Source organism: Caretta caretta, chromosome 2, assembly GCF_965140235.1.
Source record: "Caretta caretta isolate rCarCar2 chromosome 2, rCarCar1.hap1, whole genome shotgun sequence".
Taxonomy (NCBI): Eukaryota; Metazoa; Chordata; order Testudines; family Cheloniidae; genus Caretta; species Caretta caretta.
In genome coordinates this window covers 250,813,054-250,830,788 of record NC_134207.1, presented here as the reverse complement: position 1 = coordinate 250,830,788, position 17,735 = coordinate 250,813,054, and the positions used below count along the sequence as shown (strand labels likewise).

The 17,735-nt window shown below is 42.0% G+C and overlaps 1 protein-coding gene across 1 annotated transcript in view; it reads left to right on the top strand.

Moving 5' to 3' along the window:
• Nucleotides 1-17,735, top strand: part of UBE3C (ubiquitin protein ligase E3C) — a 173,717-nt gene that overhangs the window by 139,476 nt on the left and 16,506 nt on the right. Inside the window, exon 19 of the mRNA XM_048837621.2 lies at nt 3,091-3,303. Within this exon, the coding sequence (XP_048693578.1) occupies nt 3,091-3,303 (213 nt within the window). The remainder of the gene's footprint in view (nt 1-3,090; nt 3,304-17,735) is intronic.

The following is a 17,735-nucleotide window of genomic DNA, read 5'->3' as shown; positions in this document are numbered from 1 at the left end:
GACTAGAGTTCTTGTATAGTAGCAAGGGAGTGAGTTTGTTTGTTTGTTTGTAATTGGATCAGCCATTATGGTTCCTTGGTCTCATGCGCCTGGGTATGAACAGGAGACATCAGAGTTGTGGTCAAAGAGAAGGAGGAGTTAGAACATATCCCATCTCAAGGGTAAACTAATTTCTTCCCTCAGGTGGTTGCTGCTCTTAATCTGCGGTTGAAAGATAAAGGTTCACAATCTAGGCAGATTCCTGCAGAGTAGGGCATATGGCCACTTCAGTGCAATGTTGGCTTTGTTTTACTATATTTCTCCTCTTTGGAAGGACTGAAGCTGATTGTCACTTAAGTTATCAAAGAGAGTTCTCTGCATTTTTTTCTAAAACTTTGTTAGGACATTCAATACCAAAACTTAGCTTTTACACTAATTAGAATATTTATTTTACCTTTTTTACAAATGTACTTTACTTTTTATATTTAGAATCACTTGGCTAACATAAGCAGCAATTAAAGTTATCACCTACCTGCACAATCAAGGTGGCTTAAAAATGTTTTATATAGTTTTTAGATTGTTATAAATGTTCAGTTTGGAACTACCTGAAGATTGATAGTGATGCATTTGAAAAGCATTATTTTTTTTTATTGATTCTTAATGTAGTAAATTACTAAAGTTATTTGGCAGCAAACAGAAATGGCCTGTGATGTTGTTCACATTTATTCTCCTGATAGCATCACGATTTGCATTAATTGCATTGCTAGTGCACTCACTTATATTAAAAGGCTTCTACTACAATTAATCCTTTTTATTTCAGATCATTTTGGCACAATTTCTGGCAATAAACACTCATAAAAGACAGACACTTGAAAAATAACATACAAGTTTCTTCAATATACCTATTGCTATTTTTTCTTGACATAGAGTTATTGATAGGTTTCTAGGAGCAAGTGTTGCAAGTGACTAAGAATTAAGACCAATATGAAAAATGCTAAGTGGATTATTTTGCATAAAAAATAGACAGTTTTTGAATTTGTGTAATTAACCTGTGTTTAGAAAATACCTTGATTTATGCCTACATTTGTATTTCAGTCGCATGCATTATGGAAATTTAATTTATAATCCATTTAGCTGATGTGATCATGGTTTTTAGTGCTATCATTTATTAGTCTTTGTATATTAAATGCTTTAAAGGTTTAAACCTGCCTTGTGTAAAAAAAGAAAAAAAACACTCTGCATTTACATTTTATGAGTCATAGATGGGATTCCATTTTAAATTCAGGTAGCTTTGATATATTTAAGGAATTACAATGGTTTTATTGTTACTAATGCAGGAATGGCAAATAGTGACCTTATACATTGCAAATTAATGATTTACACTTTTAGTTCACTTTTAAAGTCAGCTACACAAATGCAGAGTTCGACTTCCACACCTTGAATAAATCATATAGTTATATGTATAATACATCCTTTGGCTTTGAACTCCTTATTCGTGTGTTCTTAATGGTAAATCTAACAGGACAACCAAAAAATGTTCCTTCTAAAGTTTAAGCAATTGTGTGGGTTTTTTCTTTACACCTTTGTTAGGCTATCACTGGGTGATTAGTGCTTTTCATTGTTTTCCTTGCTTATATATTATTTCCTTTTCTAAATACTACAGCAATCTCAGAGGAACTGAGTAATACATAAATAGCTAAACTTTCAAACAGCAGAAAGGGAAACTGTCAGTAATAGCCTCCTGATGCCCCTTTCCCCATTCTCTCTGCACTGATGTTGTGGGAAATACTGAGGTCATGATTGCTGAACTGGGGTCTAGAGAAAAATGCTAATGTGGCTAATGAACAGTAGGAGGAGGTCTGAATGTAAGATGCACATTTTTATGTTAAATGTGTATAACATTTGGGTGCTTTCCCTTCTCTCCACCTTCCCCCCGCCAACACCTCTATAAAATTTTAATCTTTCCCTCCCTCCCTCCACACATTTCCCCTTCTCCCTCTTTTTGAGGATGGCTATCATTGCATATTTTCTCTGACTGACAGGATTGTATATTTGGGGAAATATGCATGGACTTTACGTAGAGTATAATTGCATTTCAGAGTTTGACTCAGTAAAAAATGGATGGGTGGAGTTCCATGTAGGCGTCGCAATTTCTAGATCAAATACTTCCAGTTTACAGTTTATAAAAATAAACATCCATTAATGTTGCTTCATACTGGGAACTTAAAATCAAGATGGATTCTTTCATACTCTCACGTCAACAATAATAAATGTTTAGCCAGGCTAACTTATGCCTTTGATTGCACCTGTGCCCCACTGGTGACTTTAGTTTAGTATATTGCATAGGCTGGTAGGCTTTGAAATTGGAAATTAGCAAATCATGTTGATGATGCACAATAAGGAATAGAATCCAGTCATTTCTCTCTTTCTTAGCTATGTTATTTCTTCCGGTTTAACAGGAGTAAAAAGTAGTAACGTATTCCGTTCACCAAAGTATGCAGCATTGACTCTGAGTACAGAAAGAATGAAGATTTGCTGTTTATTAGTAAGAAGAAGCAGGTTTTAGATAGTTATTTTTCAGAGTAGAATCACACTCACGTTTTACCTTTGAAACGGCTGGCAAATTAGAGGGTAAGAATGGAAACTCTGGAATCTGCTTCACCGCATCTGTATGGGTTGACTAATGGCATAGAATAGATATCTTTCATCTGATTTGAAGACATTCTGGAGGTGATATTGGCATTGATAACCCTTGTTTTTCTTGTAAATGAACGATGGTGTCTAACAGGTTCCCAGCGACTGTTATATTCATAGTGTCGATATTTGTTAGAGTATGAAAATGCTATGGCTTTTGCAATGGGCAGATAACTTATTTGTAAAGTTTTAAAGCATGATATTTCAACAGCAGGATTGTTAAAATTTCAGACTATAGTTGCACATGTAAATAGATACAGTACCTGGGATATTTTTTCACCAAGAGGTTCTATTCAGACATTAAATAAGGGGAAAGTTACAGAAATGTAAGGAATAGATGATAAAGGATATTAAGAATGTCTTTGTAGTACCCATAATGAAAGCTAATGTCATTTTCTTAATTGTTTTTATTCTTAGGCACTGTATGAAAATATGCTGGTAGAGCTGCCATTTGCTAGTTTTTTCCTCTCAAAGTTGCTGGGGACAAGTGCTGATGTGGACATTCATCATCTGGCTTCATTAGATCCAGAAATGTACAAAAATTTGCTTTTTCTCAAGAGCTACGAAGGGGATGTAGAAGAACTTGGGCTAAACTTTACTGTGGTGAATAATGACCTTGGGGAGGCACAGGTAAGTGTGGCATTTTTTTCCTTCCCAGCTTAACAAGTTAATCATTAATTTCCCTACTACATTCATATTTGGATGTAAAAGTGATAAGGCACATGTGTAACAAGTGCCGTTTGTCCAACTTTAAGTAAAGAGGCACAGTGATTCTGACTATTTCAATATTTGGAGTGAATAATAACTGATCCTGTACTTATCAAAAACACAAAAAATGACTCTCATTTGTGTCAGCATTGCTTATTTGTTGATAAAATGTCTGATAGTTCTAGTAGTAAATTGCCCCAAATATCCTAGTCAATTTCTTGAACAAAGTATTTTATAATAGTAGGAATATTTTTCCTCACTGAGTATCTCTAATACTATGTCTTCTGCTGTTCTGATCTTCCCCAAGTAGTAAGAGTTGGAAACTGACCTGATTTTTGTCAAGTTCACTATTGCCACAAGGTTCTGAGCAGCAAAGCTCTGAACAGCCGCAGAATCATAAGAGCAGTCTAGTCTTAGGAACACCGTTGTTTGTTTCTCAAGCAGACTTTTCAATTAACACTCCAGTATCAGGATGTCCTTTGGTTCTCCTGCTCTTAGGGTCTCAAGCTTAAGCAAAGGAGTGGTTGCTCTCCTTTATAAAGTGCTTTGAGATCTACCCATGAAAAGTGCTAAATAAGACAGATGGAATTTTTACATCTCCTACATTACTTATAATCGGTCCAAAATAGCAGTCTTAACATTCTTGTAATCTATAGCAGCATCCTCTTTCAGAGCCTGATGTTAGCTTGTAACTCTTCTGTAAGAAAGGAGGCCAAACAGATAACTTGGAACTCTTCGTCACACTCAGATGCAGTAAGCCTCATAGTTTTTCACTAAATAGTGACCAGGTAGACCTCTGGGTCCTCTTCATTTCTCAGTTCAGACAGGGAAAGCCTGAGTTTAGTGGCAGCCTAGCTAATGAAACGGTTAATGAGCCTGTGCAGCAGCCACTCCTGGAATTTGTAACTCCTGGTACCGATGCTCCTTCTTGCAGCAAGTCTGGGTTCTGTTACTTTCAGTGTACAGCTTCATCTTGCTGCTGCTGTTTCTACTGTTCCATCATCCATTTCTCTTCATTTTGCAGGATCTTAGAACCTGACACTGTAATATTCTTAAAGTAGTATCTTCAAATTTGGGGATCATAAATCACATTGAAAGGTGGTCAGTTGCCTAACATAAATAATAATTCATGTAAAAAGTAACCCATTGACCTATTCATTTCTGGGTTACACATCAATATGTGAGATTTGAGAGTTATGCATGTCTGTGTAACAACCTCCAAAATTGAAAGCAGTGAACTAATATGCTGTTGTTTGGGAAAGCATTTTCTCAGTTTTGTCCATCTACAAATGTTCTTGTCAGGTGTTTTACAGTTGCCTTAGAACTGTCCAATCAGTGGACTTAGTTTTATCACTTATTGATACTTGGTTGCTAAGGTCACAATATATACGAAGTTGTTGCCTCTACTTATAAACATGAGTGTTTGTGACAGTAAGCTGCTATTTGTTTTGTTTTGTTTTAAGTATTAGTCCAATAGCATGAATTACTCCTTTCAGAGCATTTAAATTGAGGGTTTAATAATACAAACAAAAAACAGTTCAACCCCCATTTTAAAAAGTTATTTCATGGAAGGGTTCCAGTCTCTGATCTAAAACATATCTGGTCCATCTGTACTCAGAAAGTAGGCCAAACATCTAGTGGAGAACGTAGAGCAACAAGCAGGTGGAGAGATTAAAAACAAAAAGCTGCCAGAAAGAGCATTGAGGAAGATTTTCTTGATGGAGATGCTGCCAGCTCTAACTATTAATACAAAAAAAATTGTACCAAGTGCATTCTTGTCAAGGAGTTTGAGTTTATTTTCTTCAAATTCTCTACCAAAGAAGTGCGGTTAATAGTAACAAGGATTGTTAGTACAATAGTAACTATTGATTGTTAATTGTAGGCATATCTTCAAAAGAAAGGTTGAACATAAAATGCTCTTCTGAGTAACTAACTGAAATTCTGTCAGGTTGTTTAAAATTGAGTGTTCTTGTTTATACTTAGATAAAGAACATTTTAGCCTTGAAGAATGAGACCCTCTGGATTTTAGTGTAATTGCTGCAGGACTAATTGATTTTTTTAATTATCTTCTGCATTTGAGTATTGAGGGTTTTTTTTTCTAGTTTTACTTCAGTATGTTAATAAACCTCATATAGACAAATACATTCTGTGCTGTGTTTGATCACCGGAGCTTGCTTAAGCATTGAGTACTAATTAACTGTATTAAGGTAAGGCTAATTCACTTTGACTGGAAAAGAGCTGAGTATTTAATTTATACTATATGTCGAGTGTACATTATCTCTAGTTTTCAGCTAAACAACCACTTTAGTTCCTAATGAATTAGTGCCTAATAAATGCACCATAAATCTACCATTGTAAATAGCTGTCTTCATAACAGTGCCCACCCAGCAGCTGTGGCACAGACATTATCTACAGTGAAAGTCACTTTCAGTAAGGATTCTATCAGCAAGAGAGGTTGGAATTCTATTACCAACACATTAGGTCCAGTCCGACAAGGTGCTAAGTGCTCTCAGTTCTCATGGACTTTCAGTCAACTTGAGGTTGCACTCATTAGGATTCCTAGTTAGGGGAAGGAACACTGTACCAGGCCATTCAAAATAGCAGTAGCTCCTGATAAAGAGCTAGCTCCTGCAGTGACACTGGCCTGGTTTTTCACTGCTGGCTCAAGTGCACAAAATGGCAGCTAGTAAAAAAAGGTCTCATGAGAAAAGGCTCCTCCTAGATAGCTATGTATATTGACTCTAATTCTTTCTTTACTTTAGCTCCTGGTTTGGCAGCTAAGAAACTAAACACTCTTGTAAAATACTCAGAACATAAGGATGAGACTAATAAATTCAAACAGTCTTTTTTAAAAAAAAAAAAATAGGAAAATGCTTTCCTCTTCCTCAGAGTCCTCTTTGTCCAATGAGGAAAGTGAACTCAGTCATTTGTTTTGCTAAGAGTTTGAGTCTTCCAGCTAAAGGAGACTTCTTCCCCTTTTAGACCACCATACAGTGTAGGTGGTGTGATAGGTATGACAATATCTTGGACAAACCTTATTGAATTAAGTTTTGAAGGAGTTCATTGTATTAAAAATGCAAATGTTTATGTACTGTGGATGGAGTGTATGTAATTCCACAGGAGGGGGGACCACAGCCTTCCAGGAACTAAGCCCTGTGGGGTGGTTAGGCAGCACCTCCAGAGAGCTGGCAGCATCTGGAGGGAGGCTTGCATCTCCTTGTTCAGAATGGATTCTTTAGGGACCAACAGACAAAGGGAGAATGTTTGATTAACAGTCCTGAGTTAAAACTGACTCAGAGCTTTTTTTCTGATTCAGCAGACAAACAGCACCTCTGGTCCAAGGGCGGTCCCAATCCTTAGGGAAGGGTTGGAGGGTCTTTGGCCCAATGAGACCCTATAAGATTCGGTGGCTAGTCTGTGCAAAAACTGTTATGAACTGGTGATCACAGGAATACCCCCGGGTGGGGTTTGAAGGACTAATCACCAACCAGAGCCCTTGTTGGAGGTGATCTCTGGAAGCTTTGTTAATGTGTGTAGGTTCTTTTATTGTTCGAGTGTTTTCATTGTAATGCTTTTACCTTAAGAACAAAAGTGCTTGCTTAGAAAGAACTGTGTGGTAACTTGTATGTGTTGGCAATTACACTGACTACCATCGCTGAGGAGAGAAGCGAAGCAAACCTGCTTAGGCACTCATCTTTTGGGAAATAGTAGTGTAGGAATGGAACTCTTCAACCTGGAAATATCTCAGTCCCAAGGTATTCATCCAAGAGAGGTGATGGCTGAGGAGCCTGCTGGACCATCAAGGGCGAATCAGGTGCCCTGAGCTGTGACAGAAGAGTGTCTGAGGAAGAATTTTGAGGCCTCAGAAGTTGCTATGAAAGCTTCTGTCTCTGCCGTAAAGGCACAAATTAGTGCATCAGCGTCACTTCTTCTCATCAATGGTCAGCTGCCTCTGGGTTAACCTGGATGGGTTCAGGAGTCTGGTTTGGGGCTGGCAGTTTGGGGCATGAGCATGGTGGCAGTGCAGCTCCTCCTTTCTCCTTCAACACTCACGCAGCTGGCTATCAATCCAGATATATATGTCAATGTACATTTCCAAGCCCATCGGAGGCTCCATGCAGGCTAATTTGTCCTTGGCTTCCTCACTCAGCTCAGTTCAGAACTGGTATAGTAGGGCTGCCTCACTCCATTGTATGTCTGCCATAAGTCAGTGGAAATGCGCTGCATAGGATCACAGTCAACCCCTGACCCTGTCAGAGCTTCGAAAGGATGGCTTCAGCAATATGCGTAGGATGGAGATCACTGAAGATGGTGGAGAAGGTCTGGAGGAATTATCCCCAACACTGTCAACATCACATCATCTGGCTCCAGCAGGGGAGAGAACCAGTCCAAAGCTTCTCCTGTCAGCAGGCTGATTACCTTCTTAGCCTGGTCAGGGGGTTAGGTCTAGGGACGGAGCATGAAGAGCAGGTGAAACTGCCAGAATTCCATTTTTGCCAACTACAAGTTTCATCCCCAGTTGCACCCTGCACTGCTGACAGGCTCCCAAAACCCTGCAGCCACTGATATGGTCCAGTGACTTCACCACATTCAGAAGCAGCTGAAGGGCATCTCAGTAACACCAAGGAAGTCTATAAGCAGCATGTGGACCGTCAGAGATAGAAACGCCCAGCCTTCACAACTGAACAAAAAGTGTTCAATCCTCCAACCACCTCCATGTGGGCAGGCTGTCTCACAAGGTGGATCACCAATATCATGGGCCACATCAGATCTGCCAGTGGATTAATCATATACCCTTTAAAGTTCAGCTGCCTAAGTCCCTTAAAATACATCCTGTTTTTCACATCTTGCTCCTGAAACTGCACACAGAGAACCTGTTATCTGGTCACGTATAGCCACCACCTCCGCCTGTTAAGGTCCGGGTCATGAGGAGCACATTGTCAATGCCATTCTGGGCTCCAAACTCAGACAAGGCAAGTTGTGGTACTTGGTGGACTGGGAGGAATATGGCTCTGAAGAGCGTTTGCCAGTCACATATATGCCCCATAACTGGTGGAGGCCTTCCACAGGACCCACCCTGATAAGCCTGATCAGGCAACATTTGAGGGCGGACGGTGGTGTGAGGATCCATGGGGCTAGAACCTGGATGTGCTGGTCACTGAGTGCTGCATCCACACCACCACCCAATGGCTCTGACAGAGCACTGATTGACAGGCTGTGAGCCTTATGGGATCAAGCACCACTGAATGTCCTGTCCATGGAGGTCCTGACTGGCAGAGCCAACTCTGTTCCTTGACTGGCCCAGGTACGCTATTCAAGGCCTAGGGGAAACACCTGTAGTCTGTCTGTGCAACTAGGTGGATCCCTGGCTTGCTGCTGCACACAGACCTTGCTGCACACACCTGATACTTTGCCTTGCTCCTGGTTTCTGGACCCAGCCCTGCTCCTGATACATAGCATTACTTCTGTTTCACGGTTCCCTGCTCTGCTCCTGACACCTCTCCCTGACTGTGGTTCTACTACGGTTGACTCACTTGATACTGAACTGGTGCAGCTCATCAACTTTGACTTCAGCCTGCCTCTATAGCATCCCACTAGTACGGACTGGTGCTTCTGGCCTTGACCTTCTAGACTGAACTCAGACCATGTTCCCTTCAGCCCAGGTATTTTAGCACACTAGCTTGACCAGAGCTACCCACCACTGAGAAGCACACTCCCAGCTGCAGTATAGACATACCCTAAAAGAGTGCTCTTTCACAGTTCTCTGGGAAGATTGGACCCGTGGTAGGAGGGGAGCCAAAAGATCCACCCCAGGTTACCTGACCCCCTGCAAAGCCAACAATGCTAACTTAAGATGACCACTTCCCCCCCTCACAACAGCAATGTGTAGAGGGAACATTACCTTTTCTTAAAATATGTATATCCCCTCACTGCCCCCAGAATGCCTCAGAACACCCTTTCTTCCACCTTCTCTGGTGGAGGGGCAGCTGGTATAGGAACCAGTGGTTCTGCCTCTGCCAGATTTACACCAGCAGAAAGTTCCTCTGCATAGGGGGACTTCTCCACTGGCTGCCTCCAGTTGCTTTAAGGCCTCTTTGCACCACAAATTGTCCTCAGTGAACTCGGAGAGTTTTGCTCTTGGATTTATGCACCAGAAGTAAGAGAGCTTTTTTCCTTTCTGACACTTGGAAGAAAGGCTTACTAACTTACAATACCCAGACAAATATGAAATACAGGATCTCAGAAAGAAACCTATCAAACAAGGAACAAAGTTTCATCCAAATAAATAAAATTCATTGTTTGACCTATGGCATCCCAGCAGGTAAGTGTTCAGACGCTTCTCTACTTATGTGAAAAGCACATAAAAAGCCAGACATTATCATTTGAACCCGTTAAGAAACACTGAGGGAAGTGGGTTGTTTCAAGCAGGACAGTATCTCACTTTTAATTGAAACTAGTTGACATCCCAAAGCCCTGATCTGGGAAATAAAACCACATGAGGAGACTTCAAGTTTAATAACCATAGCATCCTGATTTTAGTTCTGCCTTTGTACCATTTTTATGATTTTCACTGAGCCTTCATAATTGTATTTTAAAGTAAAATCTCTGTTATTTCAGTGCCATTCCTTAACATGTCTGGAAATCTCTTTGCAGTGGGCAAACGATAGTTATTGAATTGAATTATGCTCACCTGAGCAATTCTATTACCAGCTCCAGACACAAGGAAATAATTCAGAGGTCTACACCGATGGACTTAAAAAAATTTTTTTGGCAAACCTAAAATAATTATTCACATCTTTAAAGTGTCTAGCTTCATAAAACAAGTAAAAGTTTGGAATTTTGTTTTTGCTTTACTTATAGGAATATGAACGTGAATTAAGCAAGCTGAGTTTTTTCCCTGAACATATTTTCTCCCTAAAAGAACACATTACATAGGGGTATCGAACTTTTAACGAGATATTGTCTGAGATCAGTTATCAGTTGATAGTTTTAAACTGGTGGCTTTGTTCTTTGTTTATTCCACCTGGATTTTTTTTGTCATCGTTTTAAAGAAACACAGTTTCAATATATGAAATAGAGTAACCCACATTGTATATTATGCTTATTGTCCACTGAGTAATGATTTTCTTCAGGCCAATTTCTTTTGAAGTTTAAATGTATTGTTTTGGTAAAGAACCTCTTAAAGTACTTTAGAAGATTTTTGGAAGTTTTTTAGCTTTGACATATTCAAAATGAAAATGAAAGCTATTTCTGTAAGTGTGCCTTTTTGAGATGCTTTCCACTGTGACTTCATACATAAGTACCCACACTGTTGTCTTGCACCATCTAGTGGCAAAAGTTGAACAGATAGAAAAGGCAACCCAACAAGATCTATCAGCCTATCATGTTATTGCTAAGGGAGGGTATCTGATGTATACCCAGGCGAGTAGTATATGTTTCAAAGTTGAGTGGAAGATCTACAGTAGTCCCGTTTGAAATTCTAACTAAATAAAGGATGGGTTAAAACTAAATTGCACCTACATCCACAAAAACTTTTTTGTCAGCCCAAACTTTGCTCCTAGATAGTTTCTAAAAGCATCCCCAACCCTAACAATCACCACTGGTTGGTTGCTTGCTCAGCAAAATTATCATTTTTTCATGAAGGATAATATTAAAAGATTAATGGCCTTACTTTAATCCTGCTGTATTTGGAATATTTCAGCGTCTATATTGGAACCCATTTTATGTCTTACTGTTAATATAGTATATCCATTTGCAAATCAATAGTTTTGCATGCCAAAGTATTTTGATAAGCATATTTATTTGTAGGTTTTTTTAGTCCAGTAACAAAACCTTCTTCGAGTACTGTCCCTGTGGGTTCTCCACTTCAGGTGTCGGTGCATCCCAGCACCTTTGATCGGAGATTTTCCGTAGCAGTGTCTGGTCGGGGGTGTGCGTGCGCAATAGCAGTCTCGCTGCACCGCTGTTACCTCATCTAGCACGCAAATGCCCCCGACCCCTTCGGTTCCTTCTCAACTGTCCTCGGCTTGAGATGGAGTCCATTAGCGGTGTCAGTGTAAACCTTCCAATAATAATAGCTTAGTTTTTACCCTTGTTTTTTAACAGTCTGTTACTTAGTATAGTTAAAGTTAGTTAAATCTAGTTAGATAGCTGTTAAAAAAGCCAAACTTTCATTTTCCCATCCCCCAGTTTTCACCAGGGACGTCTCAAATATGCCTGGCTCCCCAGGCTTTAAAAGATGCACTTCATGTGAGGATGCAATGCCAATCTTCAGTTGTCACTCCCTTTGTGTCCGAAGCTTAAGTGAGTCGTACACACCACAGAAGTGCGCTCACTGTAACAATCTTTAAGCTAGAGCAAGGAGAGATAGGGATCTTCACCTTAAACTTATTCTAATGAAGAAATCCCTCACTCGAACATCAGACCCTGGACAAAGCGCAACAAGGGACACCCCGGGCACATCCTCCATGGAGAGACTAAGTGCCAACTTCTCTATAAAATCGAGGAAAAGGGCCACGTCTCCACTGAGCCCGAGAACATTTATAAAAGAAGCAGTCTCTAGTGAGATCTCTGCCTGTGGTGCCGACCTTTTCCAGAGTAAGCACTTTTGACGCACCGGGCTCCTCTGGCACCGTCCACTCCAGGACCTCTGCTGGCAGGATAAAGGAGTCGAGTAGCAGGCACAAAGCAGCATCCTCCTCCACGGCACCGACTACCTCTGCAAAGAGCATGGTACTGCAACTTCAACCGCCTGTGATGGCTTCCCCTGTCACAGTGAGCTCATTAGCACTGACCACGGAACCACCAAGATCGGAGCCCGCAGCACCTAAGAAGGCTACACCCAAAAAGTCTGCACCGGCTTCACTTCCACCTAAAGAGGCGGCACAGAAGGATACAGCATCACATATGTCAGCACCGATCCCCCTTATACACTCGTCAAACATGCAAATGTCCTCTGCACCCAGATCTCCACTGCTTGGCACTGCCTGCTCTCTGGTACTAATGGCACCTGAATCTCCCATCGCTCGACTTTTTTTCGAGTGATGAGGAGAAAGATGTGCAGGAGGCAGTTTTCTCTTCTGGATGCTCCTCCCCAGCAGGCACCGAATCTCATTATAGACCATGGGAACAGAATACCAGGGATCTGTCCCCATGGCTTGCTAACCCATGGATGTGCCCTCCTATGCCATTTCCCATTCAATTGCTGCAGTGGGACCCTTGGGCAGCCTACAGGTCTCAATTCCACAGACCTCCCACTTCTCACAGGAAACCCATACGCTCTGCAATGACATCAGTACCCAAACCTTCTGAGGTAACAGAGGAGAGGGAAGAAGATGACTGAACAAGAGATATTCCCTGCTCACAACTCCTCTTCTTCCCCTGATGAGGCAGTTGTGCTCCTGCCTCTCACTACTACAAATGACTTCGAGCACTTTCAGGAGCTATTCCAATGGGTGGCACAGAATCAGAACATTCCTCTTGAGGAGGTACCAGAGACACAACACCAACTCAAGATCTTACACATTTCTTCCATGATGAAGATAGCATTTCCCATAAATGATGCTTTGATGGAACCTGCAGAAATGGTGTGGCAAACACGTGCCGCCATTCTCCTAATCAGTAAGTATACGGACAGGAAATACCATGTGCCAAACAGAGGCATGGATTTCCTCTTTGCGCACACACAACCTAACTCCTTAGTAGTGGAGACTGTTAACCAATGGGGAAAACAGTCTCAGTTCAAATCCATGCCCCTAGGCAAGGACTGGATGAGATTAAACCTCTTGGGGCACAGAGGTTTAATCGTCATCGACTCTTCAATTTCGCACGGCCAATTACACAGCGTTACTCGCCAACTAGACCACGACAATTATACCAAATTAAATGATTTCATCCAGGTTATTCCGGAGGAAAAAAGAGAACACTTCCGAGCCATCATCAACGAGGGCCAACTTATTGCTAGAACAGAGCTGCAGGCATCCCTTGACATGACGGACACAGCGGCATGCACGACAGTGACAGCCATAATTATGTGCAGGGCATCATGGTTACACTCATCAGGTATCCTAAGGGAACTTCAAAACAAGGTAGGGAAAAGCTTCTTTTCCTTCAATAGGGAAAAGCTCTTCTCCGCTAAGACGGGTGAGGTCCTCCATTCCATGAAGGACTCTAGAGCGACACTGAGGACCCTCGGGATCTACATGCTCCCTAACAGGAGACACAGATACTAGCCTTACAACCGTAACGGGGACAACACATCGCAGTGCCAGTAGAGACCATATATGCCAGTTGGACACAAAGGCACAGACCACAGAAACATCGCCCTAACCAATCTCAGGCTGCGACGTCCCAAGCGCCACCCAACAAGACGCAATTTTGAAATGTTGGTCGAGGGTCTGACTGACTTTCCCTGACCACCAGCATCATCGGCTTTGACCATTTTACCAAACGTAGGCCTCTATCACCACAGACCATTGGGTTTTAGAGATCATTTGAATGAGTTATACCATCCCCTTTACCTCCATCCCACCTACCCACGTCCTTTCCCCATCCCTCTTCAGGGACCCTTCTCACGAGCACCTAGTACAAGAAGTACATAATCTTCTACAATTAGGGGCCGTGGAACAAGTTCCACCACAACACAGAGGGAAAGGATTTTATTCCTATTACTTCGTGACTCAAAAGAAAAACGGGGGTTGGAGACCCATACTAGATCTCAGAAAACTCAACAAATTTGTCCGAACCCACAGATTCAAAATGGTCGCACTGAACTCGATCATTCCTGTGCTGGAAGAGGGAGACTGGTTCTCAGCTCTCGACCTACAAGATGCGTATTTCAACATTACCCTCCATCCTGCTCACAGATGATTCTTACAAATCACAGTGGGACAAAACCACTTTCAATACAGAGTTCTGCCATTCAGACTGTCAAAGGCTCCATGAGTCTTTTCCAAAACCCTAGCGGTGGTAGCTGCTCATTTGCGCAGACAGAGAATATTGATATTTCCATACTTAGACGATTGTTTGCTAAAAGGCACCACACTGACAGATACATTACGAATTACTCGACAGACCATATCTCTCTTTCACTCCCTGGGGCTACAAATAAATGAAAAGAAATCTACCTTAACTCCTGTACAACAATTAGACTTCATAGGAGTGCACCTGGACTCAGTGGAGGCCAAAGCATCAATACCAATGCCCCGATTTACAGCAATGATGTCCCTCATATCGGTGCTCTCAGCCACCCCATGGGTGTCTGCATGCACTTGCCCACAACTCTTGGGACATATGGCGGCCACCACTTTCGTTGTAAAACACACCAAGCTACACATGTGCTGCCTTCGAGGATGGCTGAGCTCAGTATGTATTCCACAAAATCACAGCCTAAACAAAAGACTCACACTGACCCCCGAGGTTCTACATTCACTACGATGGTGGACAAATCCAATAACCATTTGCTCAGGCATCCCGTTTCAACAGGATCCTCCATCCATAGAAATCACAACAGATGCCACGCTGATCAGATGGAGAGCTCACCTAAACCAATATACCATCCAAGGCACGTGGTCCCCCACAAAAACACATAAACCTACTCGAATTATGCGCGGTCCGCAACGCATGCCTACATTTCCTCCCTCTTATACGAGACAAAACGATAACGGTCCTGATGGACAACATTGCGTGAATGTTCTATATGAACCTCCAGGGTGGAACACGTTCCCACTCCTTATGCACAGAGGCTTTAAAACTATGGAACTGGTGCATAAAATACATCACTATTACAGCAGCATACCTCCTGGGTTGACTGAACATAATGGTGGACACATTAAGCAGATAGTTTTCCCAAGAGCATGAATGGGAACTGAACGACAAAATAACACATCATCTTTTTCACAGGTGGGAATCCCCAAATATAGACCTGTTCGCGACACCAGCAAACAAGAAATGCCCAAAGTTTTGCTCACGAGCAGAGCTAGGAACATGATTCCTACGGGATGCTTCACATGGAATGCTCCTCTCCAATACACATTCCCACCAATACCTCTAATCTCCAGAGTAATACACAAAATACGAACCGACAGAGCCAAAATAATACTCATAGTACTGACACGGCCCAGACAGACTTGGTTTCCTTACCTGATGCGCATGGCGATCTGCACGCTGTTCACTCTCCCTCACCTACGGAATCTTCTTTCGCAGGAGGACAGTCAAGTCCTCTTTCTGGTCCTGGCAAAACTTCACCTGAAGGCGTGGCTCCTTCATGGCACCACCACGATGAACTAACCTGTTTAGAACAAGCAAAACAAGTGTTGTTAAACAGCAGAAAACACAACATGCGTACTACTTACCTCCAAAAATGGAAAAGATTCTTCCTACGGTGCCAGGACAAACAAATATCTGCAAGCCAGGCACCGCTTCCACTAATCCTGGAATATTTATTATCCTTAAAGAACTCAGGGCTTGTTATGAGCTCGCTTAGAGTTCATTTCTCTGCCATCACAGCCTTCCATCAACAGGTAGATGGCACCTCAATGTTCATTCACCCGATTACTAAGCGATTTCTAACCGGCATACAGAACATGTACCCAGACATCCAAGAACCCACACCAGCATGGGACGTAAATCTCGTGCTCAGAAGTCTAACCAGAGCCCCATTTGAACTCTTAGCCACATGCTCATTACTTCATTTATCTATGAAAGTGGCATTCCTGGTTGCCATTACATCGGCGCAAAGAGTCGTCAAGATAGGGTCTCTCATGGCTCACCCCCCATACACATCTTAAGTTTATGCCCAGAGTATCATCTTCGTTCCACCTCAACCAACCGATTCACTTAGCTACATTTCATCCAGAACCACATCCTAACGCTCAAGAGGCAGTCCTGTAGACATGAGATGTTTGCTGTGCCTTGTCCTTTTATCTGGACAGAACGAAGCCCTTCCGAAAATCTTCTAGACTTTTTGTGTTGATAACAGAACGATCAAAGGGCTCTGCCATATCTACGCAAAGATTATCTAAATCAGGGGTAGGCAACTTATGGCACGCGTGCCAAAGACGGCACGCGAGCTGACTCACACTGCCCGGATTCTGGCCACTGGTATGGGGTGCTCTGCATTTTAATTTAATTTTGAATGAAGCTTCTGAAACATTTAAAAACTTTATTTACTTTACGTACAACAATAGTTTTGTTATATAATATATAGACTTATAGAAAGAGACCTTCTAAAAATGTTAAAATGTATTACTGGCATGCGAAACCTTAAATTAGAGTGAATAAATAAGACTCGGCACACCACTTCTGAAAGGTTGCCAACCCCTGATCTAAATGAATATCCATCTGTATCCATATGTGCTGTTCACTACACAACACTGAAGTCCATCCGGACATCAGAACCCACTTGACAAAAGCTTTATCTACCTCCATAGCATTCCTACATAACGTGCCCATTCTAGACATCTGCAGAACAACCACCTGAGCCTCTGAACGCACATTCACGAACCACTACGCAATTACTCTGTTCAAGCTCAGACACAAGACTAGACCTCACTGTACTAGCCTCAGCAATGAACTCAGCTATGAAGTCCCTTCCGTCCTCATGAGGGCACTGCTCTACATTCACCTGAAGTGGAGCACCCACAGGGACAGCACTCAAAGAAGAAGAGAAGGTTACTCACCTTGTCTAGTTACTGAGGTTCTTTGAGATGTCACCTTGTGGGTGCTCCACTACCCACCCTCCTTCCCTCTACTTCAGAGTATAAGCTAAACACTCCATGGTAGAGAAGGAACTGAAGGGGTCGGGGGCATGCGCATGCTAGATGAGGCACCAGCAGTGCCACGAGACTGCTACTTCGCACGTGCACTCCCAACCAGACGCTGCTACTGAAAATCTCTGATCAACAGCGCCGGGACACACTGACACCAGAAGTAGAGCACCCACAGGGACACACCTCAAAGAACCTCAGTTACTGCACAAGGTGAGTAACCTCATCTTCTCAATATGATAAAACATTATGGGCCTGTTTTTTTCAGAGATGTGGAGCATCCACAACTCTCATTCACTTAGGCTGGAGTTGTGGATGCTCCACATCTCTGAAAAATCAGGCCCATAATTTTTCATCATTTCACAGTTTTTGATATAGGCCTGATTTAGAGAAATGTTGAGCACCCACAACTCCCATTCACTTAGGTTAGAGCTGTGGGTGCTCAACATTTCTCTAAATCAGGCCTATATCAAAATTGTAACTTTTGGCCAGCGGGAATTGGGATTTCCTTGTTGTAATGTGAAGTTGCAGAATACCCTAGTACCAGTGTTCTCTTTACCAAACAGTTAAGCTAGAACAGCACAGTCC